General features: G+C 48.7%; 1 protein-coding gene across 1 annotated transcript in view; it reads right to left on the reverse strand.

Annotated features, from left to right (window-relative positions):
* KDM7A (lysine demethylase 7A) overlaps positions 1 to 2432 on the reverse strand; it is a 51102-nt gene extending 48670 nt beyond the window's left edge. The window contains exon 1 of the mRNA XM_054386523.1: positions 2317 to 2432. Coding sequence (XP_054242498.1) covers positions 2317 to 2432 — 116 coding nt within the window. The remainder of the gene's footprint in view (positions 1 to 2316) is intronic.
* Positions 2433 to 21245: the final 18813 nt, after the last annotated feature.

The raw sequence follows: 21245 nt of genomic DNA on the forward strand, positions 1-21245 counted from the left end.
GATTTGAGAGTGCCTTCCTCACCACCCCCACTCCCCCACACTTCCCGCCCCCTCCCCCCTCCCCCCGCAACAGTCTTCGGATACTCTTAGAACAAGAGGAAAGGCACTCCCAGAGCAGACCACAGCTGAGAAAGGACAACGGTCTACCACAGCCCTGTCCCTTCATCACGACACTGGGTGAGCATGCAGCTAAATCCCAGAGCAACGTGGCTGCTGCCAGGTTCCTGCTGGCTTGCTTACTTTCCACACGTAAGGTTTCAGACTATCAAAACAGTTGAGTGCTAGCACGGTTTGTCTACCAATTGCATGACAGCGCTCAAGTAGAGGAACCATTGCAGATCTTCATGCAGATCAAAATCTAAGAAAGCTACAAAGTGGTCTGTCCCACCTCTGTATCAGAGAGAACTTTTCTCGTAACGATTTCAGAAATTAGTTCACTTGTACCCTAAGGGTACCCTAATATTAGCGCACAAGACTAGCATTTAAGATAAGCCTGCATGTAAGCACAGAACTTCCCAGAGAGCCTGAAAATGCAACACAGAAATGCAGAAAAATATTTGCAAGAATGAGAACCTGTAACCACACAGACTTTCAGACGATATCTGTATCTTTACTACAAGCACTGATCAAGTTTTGACGAACTCGCATCAAGCTACTGTAATCCCAAAAAGCTGTTATGCATCTAGCTTCAAACAACAGTACTGGCAAGAGTAGTAGTAGTCTAGTCAAAAACACTAAGGAGGGTTTTTTTTTAAAGGTACAATTCTGCTTTGCCAGTTTTTACAGTTTACAAAGCCCTTTTCATAGTTTCTATCATACTCTGGTTTGAGTGGAGGGAGACCCATATACAGCGAACAAATCAAATCAGCTTATGTACAAGTCAACATCTGAAATACTGAAAGCCTTCCTTTCATCCTAAAACGTGGCAAGACAACATCCCATGTGTAATAATTGCTGTTAAGTAACACCTAGATATGCAACCTACTTTTACCCAGCATTTTTCTTTTGCCACTGAGCGGGGGAAAGAACAAATAAATAAACCCCCAAAACACACAACCACCGTTTCCCTGCTGCTAGTGTCGAAAGCAAAAGATGAAAGGCAAACGCGGCCGGACCGCAAGCGCGCTGCCGCCCGACCCCTCTCGCCGACAGGCAGCCCTCCCCGACGCACCGCTTTGTTCAGCGACCGCCTGCGCTAGCGAGGGGCAAAGCCTCGGTACAGCGCAAAGCCCCGGTGCTGTCATGGCTGGGTCCACGAAACTTGGGGGCTGCCGGGCCCGGGGCCCTGAGGGCGGCCGGCTCGGCTCCATTGGGCTCGGCCCCGCCGCCCGGCGCCGGCAGAGGGCGAGGCGGCCGTCTCGCCGGGAGCCTGTTTTTGTTACACGGGGGGTATTTAAATGTCCTACTGTCAATCACAAGGCACTTCCTACACTGCAGCCAGCTCCCTGGCCCGCACGCCGACGCCGGGGTTCCCCACATAATGGGGGTGGACACTCGGAGCCCCGCAGCCCCAGCCCGGCCGAACCCTTTGAGCCGCGGGCCCCCAAGTTGCTCCTTTGTTTAACTGCCCGTGAATCCCCACTACCACCTCCTCCTCCCGCTCGCATCCAGGGGCTGCCGCCAGGCCTTTATTATTCACACGCTCGGCTCGCAAAAACACACGCGAGTCGGCGACGTCCGCTCGGGACCGCATTGAAAACGTCAAAGCGGCGAGAGGAGAGGGGCGACCCTCCTCCACTCCCCCTCCCGCAGCCCTCTGCCAGCCGCCCACCCCAAACAAAACACAAGCGACCCAGGAGCCTGCCTCCCCCCAGAAGAGAGCCCCGGCACCCAGCGCGGTGCCCCCTCCGCACTTCTGCGCCAAGAGGCCGCCCTGTCCCGAGAGAGAGAGACTCCCCAGAGGAGCGGGGGCGACACGCCGCCTTCCCAAAGCTGGCTGAACTTCAGGGTGGCGCTGGCCCCACCAGCGAAGTCGCCGGCCAGAGAGCCCCACATCTGTTGCTGTTTCATAACCGGCCTGCCTGCGCCGGGCCGCCTCGCCCGCCCCGCCGGTCCCCTCGCAAACAAGGACCCCATGTGCCCAGGGACAGCAGCCCTCGCCGGCACCAGCCACTGCCACCACCACGGGGGGGAGCCGGAGCGGACAAGAGCTCGTCCCCCACCGTGCTACCGCTACGCAGCCATTGTCCCCCCAGCCGTTACCGGGCGGGGTGGGGGGATGTGTCGGGGGGGGGGACGTGACTGCCACCGCCTGTATCCCGTGGTCGGCCGATCCGACGGTGTCCTTCCCCGCATCGCGCGGCTCCTGGCGCCTACCTGCCGTGGAACCAGTCCTTGCAGATGTCGCACTCGATCATGAATCGGCTCACGTCGTAGGGCTCCCGGCACACGCAGTACACGGGGGTCGCGGCGGCCGCCGCCGCTCCGGCCATCTTTAAAGAACTCACTGACTGAGGCGCCCGCCCGCTCCCCCCTCCTCCTTCCTCCGCCGCGGCCGGCGGCACCAATAACAACAGCGCGCGTGCCAGCCCCACACGCCGCGCGCGCCCCGCCGCCGGCAGGCAGGCACGGGCAGGCGGCGCGGGAGCGAGCGAACAACAGCGCACGGGGACGCGCGCACGTGCGTCACCCGGCCCCCGCGGAGGCGGGAGGAGGAGGGAGGAACCGCCCCCACCCCACCTCCGCCCTCCCCGCGCGGCGACCGGCCCCCCTGCGCCTGCGCGCCGAGGAAGCCCTGCGCCCTACCCCTGCCCCGGCCTGGTCGTCTCGCGGGGCGGCCGGAACTGAGCGTGCGTGATGGAGGGGGGGAAAGGACTCCCATTGGGCGTGGGTAGGGGAGCGCACGTGCGGCCTCCCACTCCTCCCCCCAGGAGGCGGGGCGCTGGGAGGCACGCGCTGGCCGTGCCCTCCCCCTCCCCACGAGCAGTGTCACGCGGGGAGGGGGGAGGGGCAGGGTGCCGCGAGGACACGGACAGAGAGAAGGCGGGCCGCGGCGCGCGTCGCCTTCCCCTTATGTAACCGCGGCGGCGGAAGCGGCCGAGCAGCGCCGAAGGTGCCCGAAGGCTGGACTTTGTTGTCGGGTCGCGGTCGCCTGCGCAGGCGCAAGGGTGACCCTTGCTGTCTCCGCTGGTGCTGTGGTGGCATAGGGCAGCTGCTCAGCTCTGTCTTTGCTTCTGCCGGGTCAGTGCGCGGCGGCGGTTGGTTGGCCCTTCCTGAGCAGGGACTTCCCACAGCCGGCATCCTCCCAGGCGAGGGACAAGCCGTCGAGGAGCGGCAGAACTCGGCCTGGAAAGAGGCCAGCACCTGCGTCTGCCAGAGGCCCGTTTGCGGGTGGCACTGCTGAGGAACCGGTGGAGTTCGGTCGGAGCACGTGTAGTGGAGCGTCCGTGCTGCACCCTCCTGCCCCCCAGGGCCTGGCCTTTCGGCTCTGCCCAGAGCTTGGCGGCCGGCGGGGGCAGCCAGGCCCTCCTTGTTTCTGACTCGGACCCGCAGAGGCGTGCCCAAGGAGGACTTCTCCTTTGGTGTTACATTAATTGTCTTTTGTAGCTTCAAAAGAAGTAGGTGTCACAGCCCATGAAATAGCACTCGTTTCCTTCCTTTTTTGAAGAACGTTATTCCCCAACTCATCAGTGCTCAAACTGTGTTCCACATACTGAATTCTACAGTGGGCATCCAGCAGCACTCTCTCCTGGAGGGGCCTCAGGGCGCAGGCACATTTGATTTTATGAAGTCTAGACAGACCAGTACTGAGCTGGGGGCTGCAGCTGATGTATTTTTTTGTCAAGCTCTCAGCCTATGTTTGCATCACTGCTTCGTTCCATGTGCTTATTATAGGTCATAAAGGGCAAAAAAAAAGTAGAGTTTAAAATTGAAGTTAGACTTTTTTTTTTTTTTCTAGTGGCAGAGTGAGTCTCAAGGATCTGAGTATACCTGCGTTGTATAAGGGAATGAAGGAGTCGTGTCCTCCACACTGAATGTCCCAATTGAAAAAAACAATAAATATATTGGAAGTGTATGTTACAGTGATCATAACTGTAATAGAGTAGGCATGCGTGCAGTGTTATAATTTTACATGCCACGCCCTTAACCACCAGTAGCCACAAAACAAAAAAAAAAATACACACTCTACACTTGTTTGGCAGTGGGAAGCTCAGAAGTAAATGTTTCCTTTCCAGACTGTTATTGTGAAGCCAGCTAATGTTAACATTTATATAAAACAGCAACATGAGATGATGATTTGGCAGCAAATTGGACAGCAAAGAAATGTAAAACGAATAAATTCAACACACAGGCTATGTGACTGAATGGAGAATGAAATAGAGAAATATAGGAAATGTAAAGGGTGTTCTCTAGAAATTCCAGATTCACAGACCAAATCCTGACCTCTTCAGAAAGTGCATGCAGTTCTGATCTGCTGGATGGTGTTAGTGGGTGTTTCAATAGTCTTGTTTTCCAACACATTCCAGTATTCCAGCAACTCAGAATGTGACCACAGACACACATGTTCTCTAAAAAGCCAATGTTAAATTTAATAGAGGTTAAAAAAAAAAAATCACCAGTAAGGTGACAAATTATAATCTCATGGTGTCTGGAAATAATACATACCAAGAAGCTTTCTCATGAAAAATACCCTTTTGCTATGTTAACATGACTCAAAAGCAAACCCAAGTTGTGTATTAATGGTAAGGCCTGCAAGGTCCTGCAAAAACAATTGCAGGTAATACAACAATTACTGAGACAACTGTTCACATTAAAGTCATTATCCTTTGTTTGTGCAACGAAGTGTCAGCATATGTAGCCAGGCTGGAGTCTGAAAATTAACGACTCCTTGCTCCTCCATTTGCTGCTTTTTAGGTTTTCACGTGGCAAGTTTTATCTTGAAGTTGCAGCTACCAGCTGTAGTGGTAACCTTATCCAAAGTGGCCACAAAAATACACACATGTTGCATTTCAGGAGGTGTCTGCAAATGACAAACCCCTTAAGCACACCACTGGGTATTCTTGTAAGAGGTGGAGGTGAGGCAGCCTCAGGTGTTTTGTTCAGGGTGAGTCCAGCATTACTGGATCAGACGAGGAAGTTTTTTTTCACTTGACATAGAAGAAAGTTGTCCAATGATGCAAGTGCAAAGAATGAGGAAGCAGCTTGGTCTAAGTACTCCATGGTGACATTTCCTTCACCGGCTTAGATTATTGCAACAAATTCAGAATTTTTGGAAAAGAAAGAACTTGCAACCTTAAGCACGGAAAGCAAAGCTTCACCATTTAATAACAGCTCTCTCTGCTGCCACAAACAGCAGTATTTTGCAGCTGTGATTTCCAATCATAGACTGTACTGCATTTTCCTCAGAACAAGGTGTGTTGGTGAGTCAGTCTGGTGTGGGCAGTCCTTAAGCAGGTGGAGAATAACGACTTCATCTGTTGCAAAAAAAAAAACAGATGCATAAACCAGCTCTATCTTCCTCTCAATTTGATCTGTAAGCTTTTCTATTTCTGAGCTCTATTTCCAACTACACTAAACTACATGTGAATATAACACAGTAAAAGTTCAGAAAAGGCAAAGATCACATACAGTAAGAATTACAAAACTGCTTTTAATTAGGATGCTTCCCAGAAACTTGGAGAGCTTTTATATGACAGTCTTATTAAATGCAGTTTAGAAACAAAATTGCAATACAAATCTTGAGTTTAAAAAAATAAATGAAGCCAGTTTAGAGCCTAATGCCCACAAAACTTCAAAAGTAAGCTCATTATTCACAGCAACACACTGACACTTAAAGAGACTTGGGGCCATAGCCCTCTCCATTCCCAGCTCCCCACCAGCAAGGCATGCCAATGTGAAATATGGGGTTCAGAGTGTCTTGTAATAAGTAATGTAGGGCTTATATGCTTGGCCTCTGGATGAGATATGACTACCAAAAGCAAGGGAGGCAGCAGTGCCACAGGGCTGTGAAAGGCTGAAGAACCAGCTCTAGAGGAGTAAGGAGCCCTGGAGATCCAGAGGCAGGAAGACAAGGGGTAGGGCCAGTGATGAGGAACCAGTGGAAGAGCAATGAGAAGTAACCAGACAGGAGCCTGGTTTTCTCATCATCCCTGACCGACTGCTCATTGTCTGTGATAATGTGCTGCCCTGCTCTCTCACTGCCATATAGACACTTGTCATGCTCCCCTTTGCCCCATGCTGTAGGTTGCACCCAGCTTACCATCACCTCAGCAGCTGAATCAAGTCAGATGATCCCTCAAGCCATGCCCCCCCACCCCCCAAAATCTTTCAGTCTTATTCTCCACCAAAACACACCCTGAGCAAAACCTGCTGGCTGCCCCTAGCCCCATGGACAGACTCCAGCAAAGACCTTATAAACACAGTAATGAGGGCTGGAGCTAATGGAGGTGAACAGTTCTGGCACTCAGAAATATGGGCCAATACGTAAAGACCATCGGGTCTGTGGACACAGAAATCAGGACATCAAGGACTACAGATCATCACCTGGTACCCAGTTCCTCTCATTCTGGGACAGGGATACAAAGGCACTATAGCTAACCAAATCAAGCAGCTTCCCATTAGGTCTGGAGGGATGAGGGATGCACTTGACCTAAGGTTTAGAGTGAATTGTTGCCATGGGTAGGCAGTGGAAGCTTGAGAAAACATCACAAAGAGGCAGTAAATATTAGAACTGAGGAACTAGAATGATAGGAAGACGGTACAGCCTTCTAATGCTACAATACATGCTTGTACATAAGACTTAGAATTAGCCATCAGTCAGGGCTGGCTCACTGTTGTAAAGGCCAGTATAATCAGGATCATGGTGGGGTTTGGGTCATGGTGCTAAGTACCATTAGCCAAGGCCATTGCTAAGGATGGAGTGTGGGCATTTTTCTGTGGTTAAAGTTACTGTTAGAGATCATAAAAAGCAAGGTGTATTGGATTAATTTCAACCTGCATATTCTATAGGATTGCATCTCCCAAAAGACAACCTTTGCAGTACAACATCTTTCGTCCTCAAGTCTGATACTGTCTAGCCATTCCCAGATCTTCAGCAAGGTTCATGGTGGTCTGAGGACTGGTATCAGCAGTGAAGAATAGTTTATCTAGGCTTTAGGATGTTGGGCTATGATTAGAGGTAAGGGTGTTAGAAAGCAAGGACATGACTACCAGGGCTTTTCTTCGTTGCAGGGAAGAGGAGGTGAGAAAAGACAGCACTCATAGTTGCGCAGTAAAAGTACCTCTAGTCCATGCCTGGCTTCATGCATCTCTTGAAACGCATCCCATGTGCTGCAGGTGCCATATATAGGGAGAATAAAGGAAGAGCAGGGCAGGAAGGTTGCCAGAAGGGAGAAAGGGAAATTTTCTGTGACGTCTGGGTCACTTCTTGGTACTGGCTAAACCACATAAATGTACCCACAAATATGCTCTACTTGTGTCTTGGGAGGGGGTGAACTCATACCCATCAGTCAGAGCATGGTGACTCTCACCTGGCAAGGCACGGTTGATTAAACAAATACCAGAGATGATACTCAGCAGACAAATAGTGGGCCAGCAGCAATCAAAAGTAGGGAGAATCAGAAAGAAAAAATCACATTCATGGACATTTCCAGAATAATGTGAAAATAATCAGATAGCTTGTTGGGAAAACAGGAGTAGTTTCCCCATGCTGAGTTATTGTGCTACATTTTGGAAAAGCACTCACTTTTAAAATTATTTACTTATTTTTACACCAAGAGGCTTAAGGCTGCCAAAAAGCAAAGCTCTGAACTAAAAAAGCATTCCAGTTCTCTACATGAAACTGCCCAAAGTATACCCAGAATTGGCAATATGATCTTTGCTTCTGCAGAGAAAATACTGAGTCATGTTGTCAGCCCACACACATCTAACAAAAATAAAAGCAGCTCAATGATTCAAGATTCACCCACTCGTCATTTAAAGAAAACACAAGTCAGTCAGTCATGCCTCATGCTTCAGAGACCTTTAGAAAACACCCAGCACAGGGAACATTCACCCACGTCATGCCCACGCGCTGTTTCCAATCAGCAATGTCATTTGCAAGTCGTTTACGCTCGGGTCTTGACAGTGTTTGTTTCACATCCTTGCAGGAAGTTGCTGAGACCTAAAGGTTTCTGCTGAAAACATGATGCGATAGCTGCAGCCTCAGCCATTCTGTTAGCAACGCTGAAATGGTGCAACAAAGAGTACCCAGCTTGAATCCCTGCAGGAGGCAGGAGAGCACCCTGTGCTGCATTACATAAAAGATCTGGCAAACTTAAGCCATAGTTTATGTAAGATGCTACTGCACTCTTCCTTCAAGGGTTAATCCTGTACCGAAGCATTAGCACTCCCTACTCCACGCTCCTCAGTCACTCAGCACACATCTGACTGGGAAGTGTTTGCACAAACATTAAGATTTGGAGAACTATTCAGGAAATCCTCCTTCTTTTACCCTTTCCCAGGTCGTTGTCCCCTACCAAAAAAATCAGGTTGCAGCATTTCAGTCGGCTGTTGGCAATCTCTTTTCCTCCTTCAGTGCGAAAAGTTGCTTGAAGTATTAACAGCTGAACCTGAATGTACAGCAGCCAGCCCAGCTCATGACGGAGAGGGAGACGTCACCACACAGAGGACGCAGAGTTAGTTACACAATCCCTGTGGTGCTGAAAGTGGCGCTGGAAACTTGTCAGGAGCCCAAAGGCCAGAGCTAATTTGTGTTTTGTTTTACACAGCATGATTTTAATCAGAGCAAAAAGCAGTCGGTTGTGGTTTTATGTACAGCATGTTAAAGTAGAGACAAGTTAACAGAGCAACTAGGGACAGGATGCTCTCTGAGGGCAGCACAGGGAGAAACATTAGTCAGGGAAAGGAACAGCAGGCAAGTCTCCTACCCAATTTATCACCATTTCCTTGATTCTTCAGGAAATCCACATGCTATGAAGCAAGAAGCTAATAGGCAACTTTATCAAAATGTTGTGATTTTCTAATTCTCTTTATAAGAAGGAAGAAGAAAGGGGGGAGGAAAGATATAAAGAGACCTACAAAAATCTTGAGGACAAGCTCATTTGAAAACACCCTTCCCAGAGGTTGCAAAGCAAAACATGGTGTTCAGAAAACCCACTTCACTTGCACCAGATATTTGGCAGCAGTTGAGTCCAGGTTACCTCTGACAAAAGCTCTTCCAGCTTCAGCTGCAAAGAGGTGTGTGCAAGTTCCCCTTTGCAACCAGTTTTCTGCCTCAGAGCAGACAGCAGGAAGGGCTGGCAGAACCCCTGAGCATCGCTGTTCCCAATACAGGCTACCCTCCAGCACCCCCTTTCCACACTGCAACAGCCAGAGAGTGGGAGCTGGGAGCCAGGTCTTCATTCATTCAATCATCTCTCCCTAGCCAGACTCAAAGCTGTGCCCTCTTAACAGAACAGAGTAAGGGTGCACCCTTGCATGTGCCAACCTGTTCCAGAGAGGGAGCAGGACAGCAGGTTGACAGGAGAGTAAATGCACCTTAATTTTTTTGCTTTGTAGTCCTGGTAGGTTTACTGGAAACTCAGAGGTGGTGTTTGATGCCTGGGGAGTGCTATTGCTGGAGAAAATTCTTCATTTCAACCACTTTATCCACTGGGAATAAATGCTCTTTTTCCCATCAATTCACCTTTGTTCCTTGAGAGCTGAGAAAAAGGAAAACCAAAACCAAACAAACAAACAAAAAGCACAACCGCCCCCCAAACATAAAAAACAAACCTGGAACCTTTACTTTGCTTCTTCATGCACTTTACTGAACACAATCTAAATGCATCGTTCAGTACCTAGTTCAGGACAGCATGAGATGCATGTTAAGGGTATGAAGGGAAAGCTATCAAACAAGCTCATTTATAGCTTTCTACATTCAGTTCAATAAACCCTACCCACAGAGTTTTATCCCACCAATTAGCCCCTTTCCACTGCAGCCCCCAAAAACATTACCCTCTCTGCTCTTATCCCTTCTCTGTATGCTCCTTTGACCCCCTCCTCCATGCACATTTGTCCCCCTGACTCAAACAGCTCCCCAAGGAGCTCAGGCACCACCAGTGCTTGGGGATGGGGAAAGGGAAGACAGATTTGACTGAATATGCAAACAATCCCATTTGCACCCTAGCATGTACAATCCAGGTCTTTGTCAGCATGATTGAGTATGCTCTGTCCTGTTTGTTTGCCTCCCCAGTATTACGATACACACCCTTTCCACATGAGCATTGTCAAATGCTGTACCTGAATCAGCCTTTTCAAAACAGGCTGACTGCTGTCTGGATAATATCTGTCCACTAGCTGTTTATTTATTTTGTTCAAAAATTATTATAGCTGATGGCAAAATCCAGTGCAAAATCTGCAGCTGCCATTAAAAAAAAAAAAAACAAACCCACAAACAAACAAACAAAACAACGCACCAAAAGGCTTTCCCATCTTTGATTTCTGATGCCACTAAGGCACTGGGTGGAAGCATTTTCACTTGCGTGAGCAATCCTGCTTGAACGCAGCCCATTGCAACTGGAGCGTGATGATCTTGCACCTGGAGGTGCTGTGTTTAGGAAGCTGCCTGCCTGCCTACCTACCTGCCTTCTTCCCTGCACAGCTTCACACTGCAGGGACACACATGGCGTGCAAGAATCATCTGGTCCCACCTCATACCACCCTGGACAGACAGACACTTCGGGTGGGACGGATGGCAGGGCAAAGGTGCAAAACGCTTTTGCAGCTCGTGGTGGTGGTGGTAACCACCAGAGCGGCACCGGCAGGGCCCCAGGCCTTGCAAACAAAAGACCTCTCCCTGCTCTCCCTTCCATCCGCATCCATCGTGCCCAAGACGGAAGAGTCTCATGAATCAAGTCAAACACCCAACGACAGGCTGGAGAAATCTATTAATATGCACCCGCCGCAGCACGTCGCCAGCCCCCTGCCTCGCACGCCGCTCACCTGCCTGTCTCACCCCTGGCAGGCAGCGCGGAACAAAGGAGTAGGGGAGGACGGCAGCGACTGGCCCCCGAAACGGAGGGAGGCAGCGGCTGGAGACAAAGCCCGTTCGCGGCCGCCGTGGGTGTGAGGAATGCTGCCGGTCGCCCTATTGTCTGGGGTCCTTTGTGTTCCTCCACCCTCTCTCTCCCCAGCCGCACAGGCAGAAGTATTGGGAGCAGGACAGAAACGGCTTTGTTGAAAGACGCCCTCCCCTGCTAAAAGCCTCCTGCTCTCACCCTGTCGTACGTGCCCGTCTGGTGCACTGGCCCACACTCCTTCTGCCCCAGCAGGCAGGTAGCGTACCCGCTGTGCCTCCCTAAACAGCCCAGCCTGGCTCAGGGCTGGCTGCTGGAGCTGCAGAGCAATGTGGACAGACCGTCTCTGGGTTTGCTTCTCTGTGCCCATGGGGAACCTGGCAACCCTCACATCCCTCCCAGCCTCAGGAGCAGCACAGAGGCCCTTGCCAAACCACTGCTCTGTCAAGTGTCTGTCATGCCCCCACCCCCAGCAAAGCAAGCCACATCTGCACCTACAGCATTTCAGCCCCGCCAAGTCCTGCAGGGCTGGGGACAGGACCCAGATTCCCTTGTCAGGGCAGAGCTTTAATTGCCAAGCTCTCCCAAAGGGTCAGTCCCCAGCTGCAGCACACTGCTCCACTCTCCTCCCACTCTACACTGGCCTTGAAAGGACCAGGACAGAGAGAAGAAAGGGAAAGCCAGGCCCCTCCAGTGTGGGGAGGAGGGTGACCCTGCAATACCTGTGCCACCAGTTAAGGGACTACAGCTCTGCCTGGCCTCACAGCAGCCACAGCATGTAGTCCAGCTACAGTGAGTGACCCATGGAGAGGTACCACTTGTTAGGAAATGGCACACTAGCTCATGCCGTCCCTGTCATGGTCACCCTTGGCTGTCTTGCACCTCCCTGCTGGCACTGCTCACACAAGCGATCTACAAGAGATGTAGGAGAAACTGCAAGGTGGCTCTCATTTGGACAATATGGCCAATGGGATGTAAGCAAAGAAAGAAAGACACATAAGGTCCAAATCCAAGGGAAAAGCTTGCCCCTGAGGGATGGCACCTGTAACCACAAAGGAGCCCCAGCACATGCCTGCTCCACTGCCAGGACAGCAGTGATTGGTATTCTAGTGCATAGAACAACAGAGTCTGGGAAAGAGCACCAGGAGGCTAACTGTACAGAGGCTGCTGCTGAAGCCTGGAAGGTATCTGCAAGAGTCTGGGATGGTAAGAAGGTAGCTGTATACATGCAACTAAAGAGCCCATTTCTCAGTTTTGCTCTGAGAAAAGAGTTTCTGACATTTTCTGGTGTTAAGGAGTGCACATTAAAGAGGAAGACTCTATCCAAATCTCAGGGGTTCTCTTCCTATTTTACATTATATTTTCTGTATTTAAAATAAATGTTAAGTAATTATTGAAAAAAAAGCTCATATAACCATCAACAAGGATGTCTCCAAACAAATGTTCAGAAATAAGCTTTTGCTGATAAAAAGTATAATATTCCTACTTTCAAAAAGGCAGAGAAGCCACTATATCTAAACATCATTACTTCTCTCCTTGAGTTGTACTCTTCCCAGTGAAGCTTCAGCTGCTCTTGTAATATATACTTGTGCTTTGGAAGCAGGAATCGCACTAAGATCAGTAAACAGGAGATTCCCAGCAACATCTAAGGTGAACAAGCAAAGCAGTCATTCCCAAAGCCTCCAACTAGGAGGAGACTTTGTGAGGGTAGATAAGGAAAAAAGCCAGATAAAGCAAAAGGCCTTCATCTGGGATTGTAGAAACTCAGACAAAGGCTGGAGCTAGGCAGCAGTTCGGTGGCATAGCTGCCAGCCTCTCTTCTCCATGCCCCTTCCATAACACCTCTATGCTTCTCTCTGCAAATGGGGACCCAGCAGCTCTGCTCCCTGGGCCTGCACCAAGCTGGTGTTCTTGCACCATTGCATTTCAGCAGAGCAGAGCTGAACTAACATGACTACAAGAGCCATTTTGTCATCCAAGCTGGAGAGGCTGCCTGAGTGGATGAAGCTGATGGAAATAGAACAAGGTGTAATGAGGTGCCTCTTACTGAAAAGCAGGGAACTTCCCCCAGGCATCCTTCAGGTCCTGAAGAGCCCTCATGTCAGTTTGTAACTTATTAACACAAACACTCGCATGATCAAAGTTCAGCAGGTGTTCAGTTGCTCTTGTGGAACATCAGACTTGAAAAGCACATTGCACAGGTCTCCTAGGAATAAAAGAGACCTCCAGAGGAAGCATCCCATGTTTCATCTGCCCAGAGACCTCCACTGCATTGCCATACATTTGCATCATGAGACAGCGCTCATTCACCACCCGCTGCCTGGGGAGCCAGATCTGCTCATCTCCATCAGGCTATGGCTCCCTCCTCCTCTAATGACAAAACAGCTTTGCACCCCAGTGAAGCCTGAAAGGGTCTCCAGTTTTAGCAGAAAAATCTCCACTGAGAAGGCAGATTTATTTGCTTCCTAGTGAGATGAGTGGCTCTATCGGCACACACACTGCATGTTTTAAGTGTCTCCCCTGCAGCTGAAACTTAACCCTAATCTAAATTATGCCTCCAGTGCCCTAATTTAAAGAAGTGCTCAATAGACTGTGTCACTTGGAAAATTAATCATGTTGCTGCTGGACAAGCACGGATGGGAAATGGAGTCAGCATTACACCTCAGCATCAGATGAGAGCAGCGGGGCTGTTTCTCCCTGGAGCAGGAGTTGCAGGCAAGGGGACTGCTGTGTTTCCTGCAGCCAGTCTCCTGTCAGGCCACTAAGCCCACACAAGCTAGGTCACCTCCAAAAAAACTCCAAGATGCCAGGGGTGATTTTCTATCTGCTGTGCTGAATGCTGCTCCCAAGAAGCCATCCCTTTGGAGGCAGAGGAAAGGAGAGTAGCCCTGGCAGACATGGATTAGGGGCAGAAAATCTACTCTCCTGGGGCAGCAATAATACAGGCAGAGAAACTGCAAGAAGGGCACAGGGGAAAGGAGGTGCTTATAGGAGCATCTCTTCTATGGAGAAAGGGTGAAAGAGTTGGAGTTGTTCAGCCTGTAGAAGAGAAGATTCCAGAGAGACCTTATTGCAACCTTTCAGAAGTTGAGGGAGGCCTAGAAGAAAGATGGGGACAATCTTCCTAACAAGGCATGTTGTGATAGAATGAGGGGTAATGGTTTGAATCTAAAAGAGGGGAGATTTAGGCTAGATGTAAGGAAGACGTCTTTTACAATGACGGGAGTGAAACACTGGCACAGGTTGCCCAGAGAGATGGTAGAAGCTTTATCTCTGGAAACATCTCTGGGCAGGTTGGATGGGGCTCTGAGCAACGTGCTGTAGGTGAAGATGTCCCTGTTCACTGCAGAAGGGTTGTACTAGATGACTTGTGAAGGTCTCTTCCAGCTCAAATAATTCTGTTATTCTTAGGAACCAAAGCAGAGAAAGGCAAGAGCCCATGACTTATCAAACCTGGGAATGAAGTGCTGAGGATGGAGCTGTAACTGCAGTCTTTCTAAAGGTATCACTGGGCATGACAACACCAGAAAGAAAATCAAAGCAAAAGAGTCGCTGATCAGGTGGCACGCTTTGAATCCTGTCTGGCCTGGGATCAGCACTGTTTGCCTGTTGCAGCGATCAAGTTACCCAGTGAGAAGGGGTTACACAGCAATTATAATTACACCACATACACAAAGCAGCCAAACATCCACTGCCACCCATAGTTTCCCTGCAGGCTCATCAGCAAAAGAGCCAAACAGGATTCGTTCAGTTGGCCACCACTGCCCAAGCCAGTGTAAGTAGAAACAGTGGACCTGGTGTCCAAGACACAAGCCTACATCAGCTTGAAGGACAATGCACAAGCATGCTTTCTTGCTTAACCAAACCTGCAGATGTCCAGAGAGCATATAGCAATTTGTTTAAAGTGGTTTTATTTACATACTTTTTAATGAACAGTATCTGTGCCTTATTCTGTGCTCCCTGAAGGTCAAAGTTAAGAACATCCAAGTAAAGTGACTGGAAGCTTTCTTCATTTTTGAGCATTTTATTGGAGTGATCAGGAATTTATCAACCATTTCTGGCACTGACTGTGAACATGAAACTATTGCTGACTCTGACCCACAAAGGGCCACTATTTTAGCCCCATTAGAAACAAGATGGTCATTGCTGTTCAGATGGTATTGCTGCCTATTGCCAATCTGGCAAGGACGCCTCACCTGCAACCTATGTCAAGGGCCTGGGGAGGGAATGAAGTTCAGAGATATTTCTTTCTGTGTATTATTAAAAGGTAGCACTAAAAATTCACCACGTTTCCAAGCATACTTCATGTCTGGTCAGAGAAAGCAATCCTTCTCACTTGCAGAAGCAAATACAATTGGAGAAAGGAATGAAGTTTCACTTCTGCAAGCACTTACCAGAAGAAATGGCATATTTTGGCCACCACAATTATTTCTTCTCCTTGCAAAGCTATATTGACAAGGTCCTCACTTCTTAGTGACAGAGGAGGAGGGAAAAGGAAACCATGACCGCAAAGAGGAACCTGGTCTCTGGGAAACAGGCAAAGAGGATGCTGTTAAACATTTCAGGAAACACTATGGGAAAGATAGGGCCAGCCAGAAGCTTTGAAAGTTTTGATTTCTCCAAGATAATGAACTGTCTGTTCTAACTAGAGGAGAAAGCCTGTGAGCCCTCTCTCGGAGAGGTTTCTAGAGCGTTCGGTACTGCAAAAGGCTGTAGAGGAGAGAACACTCTTGGCTGGATTAATTTACAAGGTAAAAGTGATTTTTTTTCTTCCCAGGGGGAGTTAAACGAGACTCATACCCTTGCCTCTCTGGGCTTGATAAAGAGTGTTTGAAACTCTCCTTCTTGCTGCTGAGCCCAGGACCACCCTGGCAATTGGGGAATTGCCTAAGTAGCGTCTTTGTGGGAGAAGTCAGATACATCAGAATCCCTTTTCATCTAGGCTGCTTAAGCTTTGGATCTGCTTTTGTTAAAGTCTTCTTGCTTTAATTAAGAAAGTCTTTGCTGAAATGCAGTACCCTGCCCCTTTGGTTATCATTAGCATGTGCCTGCTGAGATTACCAGCGAGCCTTCAAGATGCAGCAAATCTGAACTCAGCAGTTCTCCAGAAGCGATAAAACCACTTTAAATGGTGCATGGGAGAAAGATAACACTCTCAGCAAACTTAGGATCCAAAATAACCCAAAATAATCCAAGTTTTGGTCCAAGAGCAATCTCATGAAGCACTGGGAGTGCAAAGATCTGCCATGGGGAGGAATAACACTGGACATCAGCACAGGCTGGGAACAGGCTGGCAAGTAGACACCTGGCTGAAGAAGACCCATGAGTTTCTGGCATGCCAAGCTACGTATGAGTTAGCAGCATGCCCTCATTACAAACACCATGAACTGTGTTGTGGGCAGTGTCAGGGGCAGTGTAGCCAACAGGCTAAGAGGAGGTGGTAATGCAACCCTGCTAAGGCTGCTCACGGAACTGAGCTGGAATAGTAGGCTTCATGGGGATTACAAGTTCAGAGCAGAGTTAGGATACCCTGGAAAATCTGTTAATTTAAATTACTGAGGGAGAGAACAAATAAAGAAGGCAAAAAACCCAGGAGTGACAATTTCCACCCCAGTTCCCATGCCTCAATAAATGGCCCTACGTCACCACACTTAGGATGTGTATCTGAGAAAGCAGTGTCCTCTTTTGAAGAGAAGTTTATTGTAGGAAGATGACTTGAAGAGGGAATAAATCTCTGTGCTGTTCATGGAGCAAGGCAGAAGTGCTGGCAGCCTCCCTGCCAGCAGGACCTAAGGAAAAGACAGAAGGGGTGAAAAAAAAAAAAAAAAGAACAATCAAACAAATTGCTGACAACCTTCCTGCCCTCCTGCAACCCTAAAGCATCACAGCAAGATTTATTTGAGACAGCAGTGGACTAATAGGTAGATTTGACAAGACAAGGTGGAGATCAAGTAGGAGAAAATACAGCTGTGCTGAACTGGCTGTGAAATCCTTGATCTCCTTTGGAGAAATGCATTGCTTTTAGCCACCAGGAGCCAGTCACCGGTGCAAGCCCAGTAGGTAAATAGGCACAGGCAGTGTTAAACAGGAAGCTTAACCAGAAAGGAATTTTATCTGCCCAGAGCAAGCCCCTGCCTGAGGCAACCTGGAGACCTCTCTAGCAATCAAACACTGACACCACTTAAAGTCTAACCTGCTCACATACTTAACTGCTTCTCTGCTCTTACAGGTGCTTTGCTGGCTAGGGGCTGGTTTTTGTTGCTGTAAACAGAGACACCCCTGTGCATTGACCAAAAAAATCAGTGTTCAACAACAACTATTAAAGGCAACTGCTGCCCAAGCAGCACCATCAAGTGTTTGGCTTGATTAGGCTGACAATATTAAAGTAGGCAAGACCCCCTGCTTAATCCAAGGGGAACAGCCCCCAGCTCAATAGTGTGGGTGCTTCCACACAGCCTCTAGCTCAGTTGTTTGACTGCTGATGACAGATTTTTAGTTCTTTCCCTCTTCTCACTTCCTATCCCTCTGTGAGCCCTTTGTCCCTCCAGCAGAGGAGGTTTACTTCTGGTGAACATCAGCGCTTCTCCACATGACCTCCCAGGCACCAGAGGTGATGAGCAGCAAGATAGCTAAGACTAATCCCCACATGCTATGTGGCTTTTTTTATCCAATTCCTTTCCTTTTACAGCCTAAGACTCAGACCAGGTCTCAGCCTCCATCTGCAGTCTGGTATTATGGTTTGAAGCATAGTATTTCTTTATGAGCAAGTTATCACTGAGACTTCAATGCACTGTTGGCCTTTAAAAACCCTAAGTGTTTAGTATTTTTATTTCTTTCTCTTTTACAGTTTATGGCTCCCATAAATCAGGCGATGGGCTGTGGCACAGAGGGCTGATCTGCTCTGTGGGAATGAGGAAAAGGGCAGGAGAAAGGAGCAGTGATGGAGTCTTTAACGAAGGGACTTCTACTCCGTGATGGAAGCATTCCTCAGGGGAAGCAGGATGCTGGATGCCTCCCATCTGAGGTGATGCTAACGTGGTACCAACACTTTTTTCTGAGTTAAAAAATCTTCTATTTCTATGCCACACCATCTACTTGTAATACATGAAAAACCACTTCTGTCTCTCACCGGAGCAAGAGCAGTGCTAAATTCATTCACATTCACAAACTGTTCCATCAGTACAGAAATTAGAGCTACAGAGGGGATGGACACAAGCCAAGTACTCACCCACTACACTGGCAAACCCAATCATGCCTTTACAACAATCAGATTTGACCCAAAGTATGACTGAACTAGAAGAATTACCTTGTAGCAAATGAAGGGTGATGCTATGGTTAAAAGACTACTTCAGAGTCAGAAGCTTGGTGCTGAACTCCCAAGTCTCCCAACTCAAAAGACATTTCAAGGACATTTAATGATTCAGAGATGCCCCAAAGGCCATGCTATGAAGCGTCCCAGCAAGAAACTTGTCAGGGAGACCTCCTCTCTACATCTCCATGTTTCCAAATACTATTAAAATAATCTGTTTTGTAGTCAGACTTACTCCCCATAAGGGCAGTGGAATCCATAGCCCTTTCCTTTCCCCTGCCCCTTGCCACCCTTTTTGTGCACTTGAGCTCTAAATAATTCAGGGCAGACAGTCTCCCATATGCACATGTGCACATGCTGAACACCTGGCCAAGTGGGCCACCACCTTCACAAAGGCCTAATAATATTGTGAGGACTTTTTTGGATTGGGCTTGCAAGGTTATTCACTGATGGTGGTTTCAGTGCTAGCTGAACTGCTTTATTCATCAGTAAGAAGTAGTCTTTCTCCCCACGTATTCAATGCTGGTTTGCTAGGAGAGGCATTGGAACTGTACTGTCTCCTCCAGTGCGAGGAAAATGGGAATGCAGGCAGCTTACTGCTGTTTCAAAGGAAGGTCTGTGCAGAACAGGGTGAGAAGACTTCTGCAAAGACAGGCCCTGACACTCCTTCCACTGGTTCACAGAAACACAGGAGGTACATAACCTGATGTAGCAACTCTTCCTTGAATACTCCCATAGTCTTAATCCTTCCTTTGGCATTTCCAAAGCAGCTGAAACCACCACCAGGCGTTTGAAGTCTCGTGGCCATTTTCCCCACTGAGACAAAACACGATGCCAATTGCTGCACTGCTTTTGAGTGGCTGCCTGCAGTTCAGTCTTCACCGCTGGTCCTGCACTCAACCATGAAGACTTTTCCTGAACCGTGAAGACTTTTCCTAGTACTAAAGGCTGCATGGGAAGCAGCTGTTGCTACCATCCTCAGCAGGCACCCACCTTCTTAGCGGGAGTGGCACCTCCAGCTGTGCACCCAGACTGCTGTGAAAGCTGTAAGAGTGCTCCTGCCTGGGTAGCCAAGTGTCAGTCACACAAGTGGGGGGTCTTTATTTCATACACATTTTTCCAAGATTTAAATGCATATGAGAGTCTCAGCCCTTCCCATAATCTGCACACAGGGCTGTAAGACAAGGAAAAGGAAAAAGTAAAGTTAGCATGGGTAAGTTCAGCTAATAATGGAGCTGGCAGAAGACTGGTGGTGGCCCTGGTCAAAGTCTGAGGCACAGGTTGTGCACCTGGCCCTGCCATGCAATTTAGTCCCATTCTGTGATGGGGCAAATGGTCTGGCTTCTACCTAACACCAAGGAAACAGAGGGGAACGCTACACATGGACTCAGAAAGCATCTGGGAACCTCTAATCCACACAAAGGGTACACTGGATTTGGGGAGGATAGGGGGAGTGGTGATTTCAGTCCCTTCTCAGAGTTTGCAGAGTGATCTGCAGAATGCTCTGGATTTTTGGCTGGGAAAGGAGAGGAGGCAACTTCAGGGAAGGGGGAATCTCAAAGAGCATAGCCCTTTACTGGGGCTCTCAGGCAACACTGCTGGGAAGGATATGTTTGCTCTTTCTCTTGTTTGTCAGTGCTTGAAAGCAAGACATGCTTATGTCCTTAAGAAGCCCAATACAGAGGCTGCTCCATTGGCATCAGTGGGGCCTCTGGGCCAGGTCTATGCCCTAAACTCCCACTCTGTTGATACCCAGTGTGATGGTCCACACAACACCCAGGGAGAAACACCAGACAAGCTGCCCCAGGTAAAACAATATAGACAAGCAGATAACCAGAAAGGACTGACTGTTGATGTTACAACAGACAAGTTGTTCCAATAAAACTGAGATTAGGCAATATGTAGCAAGAATAACAGCAGGAGGGCATCCCTCCATCCACCCCCCCACCATCTGGGTGCCCATAGCTATTGGTACAGGACTCAGCACAACACCTAGAGCTAGGCTGTGAATTAAGGATTCCCAGTTGGTGACCACAGGCAAGACAGCCCTGGCAGTGGCTCACCTCCATGGTTGGGGCTATCACTGGAAGTTAACAGGATTAGCAGAGAGAAGATACAGCTTCCAGGCTAGCAAGGAACAGACTAAGTGCATAAGAAGTTCAGGTCACACTTCTAAGTGAGTTCTGAGCATTAAAGGATCTCTTCAATATCAATGAGAATCCAGTATTTAAAAACAAACAACACACCAAACCACAAACAAACCAACAAAGCCCTCTAAAACCAAAACAAGGCACCAAATAAATAAATAAAAAGTAACAAGGACTCGCTCTCTTCCCCAGGAAATCTTGTGCTGCCTAGAGCAATTCTCAAATACAGACACCAGTCTGTGTTCCTCCTGGAATCCATCTGTACAGCTAACAACTGTTGCACTATTAAGGCATCAGATTAGCCAAGAAAAAGCACAAGTGAGACTCCTGGAACTTCAATACACTCTGGGATCACTTGAACACATTGAATTTTACTCTGAAGTTATCAAGATCTGGGAGTGTTAAAGCCAGTGGTAAACATTATCGGGAGTTGCTCTGACCTCCTCCAGGAACTACAATTGATCTGTCTGGACAGAACGACAGGCAAGAGGTAATGGTACCCCTTTCAGAAAGTCACCTAAGTCTCTTCTGCAAAAGACTCGGAGGAAACACAAAATTCACTGCATGCCCACAAAAGTCATACAGCTGCTTTCAGTGTTGCGAATTTGCAGCTCCTTTCCAATGCAAGGTTTTCCTCATGTTGTCATCAAGTTGTTCTGTGGCTGCTCCTCACAGACAAGAGAGCTGTCTGCTGCCAGCCACCTGGAGACCCACATCACCTGAGTCCACCTCTCCCCAGCCCTGAGTGAAGGAGCACACTAGGACAGAATAAAAAGGTGAACTAAAGCCAAT

This window comes from Indicator indicator, chromosome 14 (assembly GCF_027791375.1).
Source record: "Indicator indicator isolate 239-I01 chromosome 14, UM_Iind_1.1, whole genome shotgun sequence".
Taxonomy (NCBI): Eukaryota; Metazoa; Chordata; class Aves; order Piciformes; family Indicatoridae; genus Indicator; species Indicator indicator.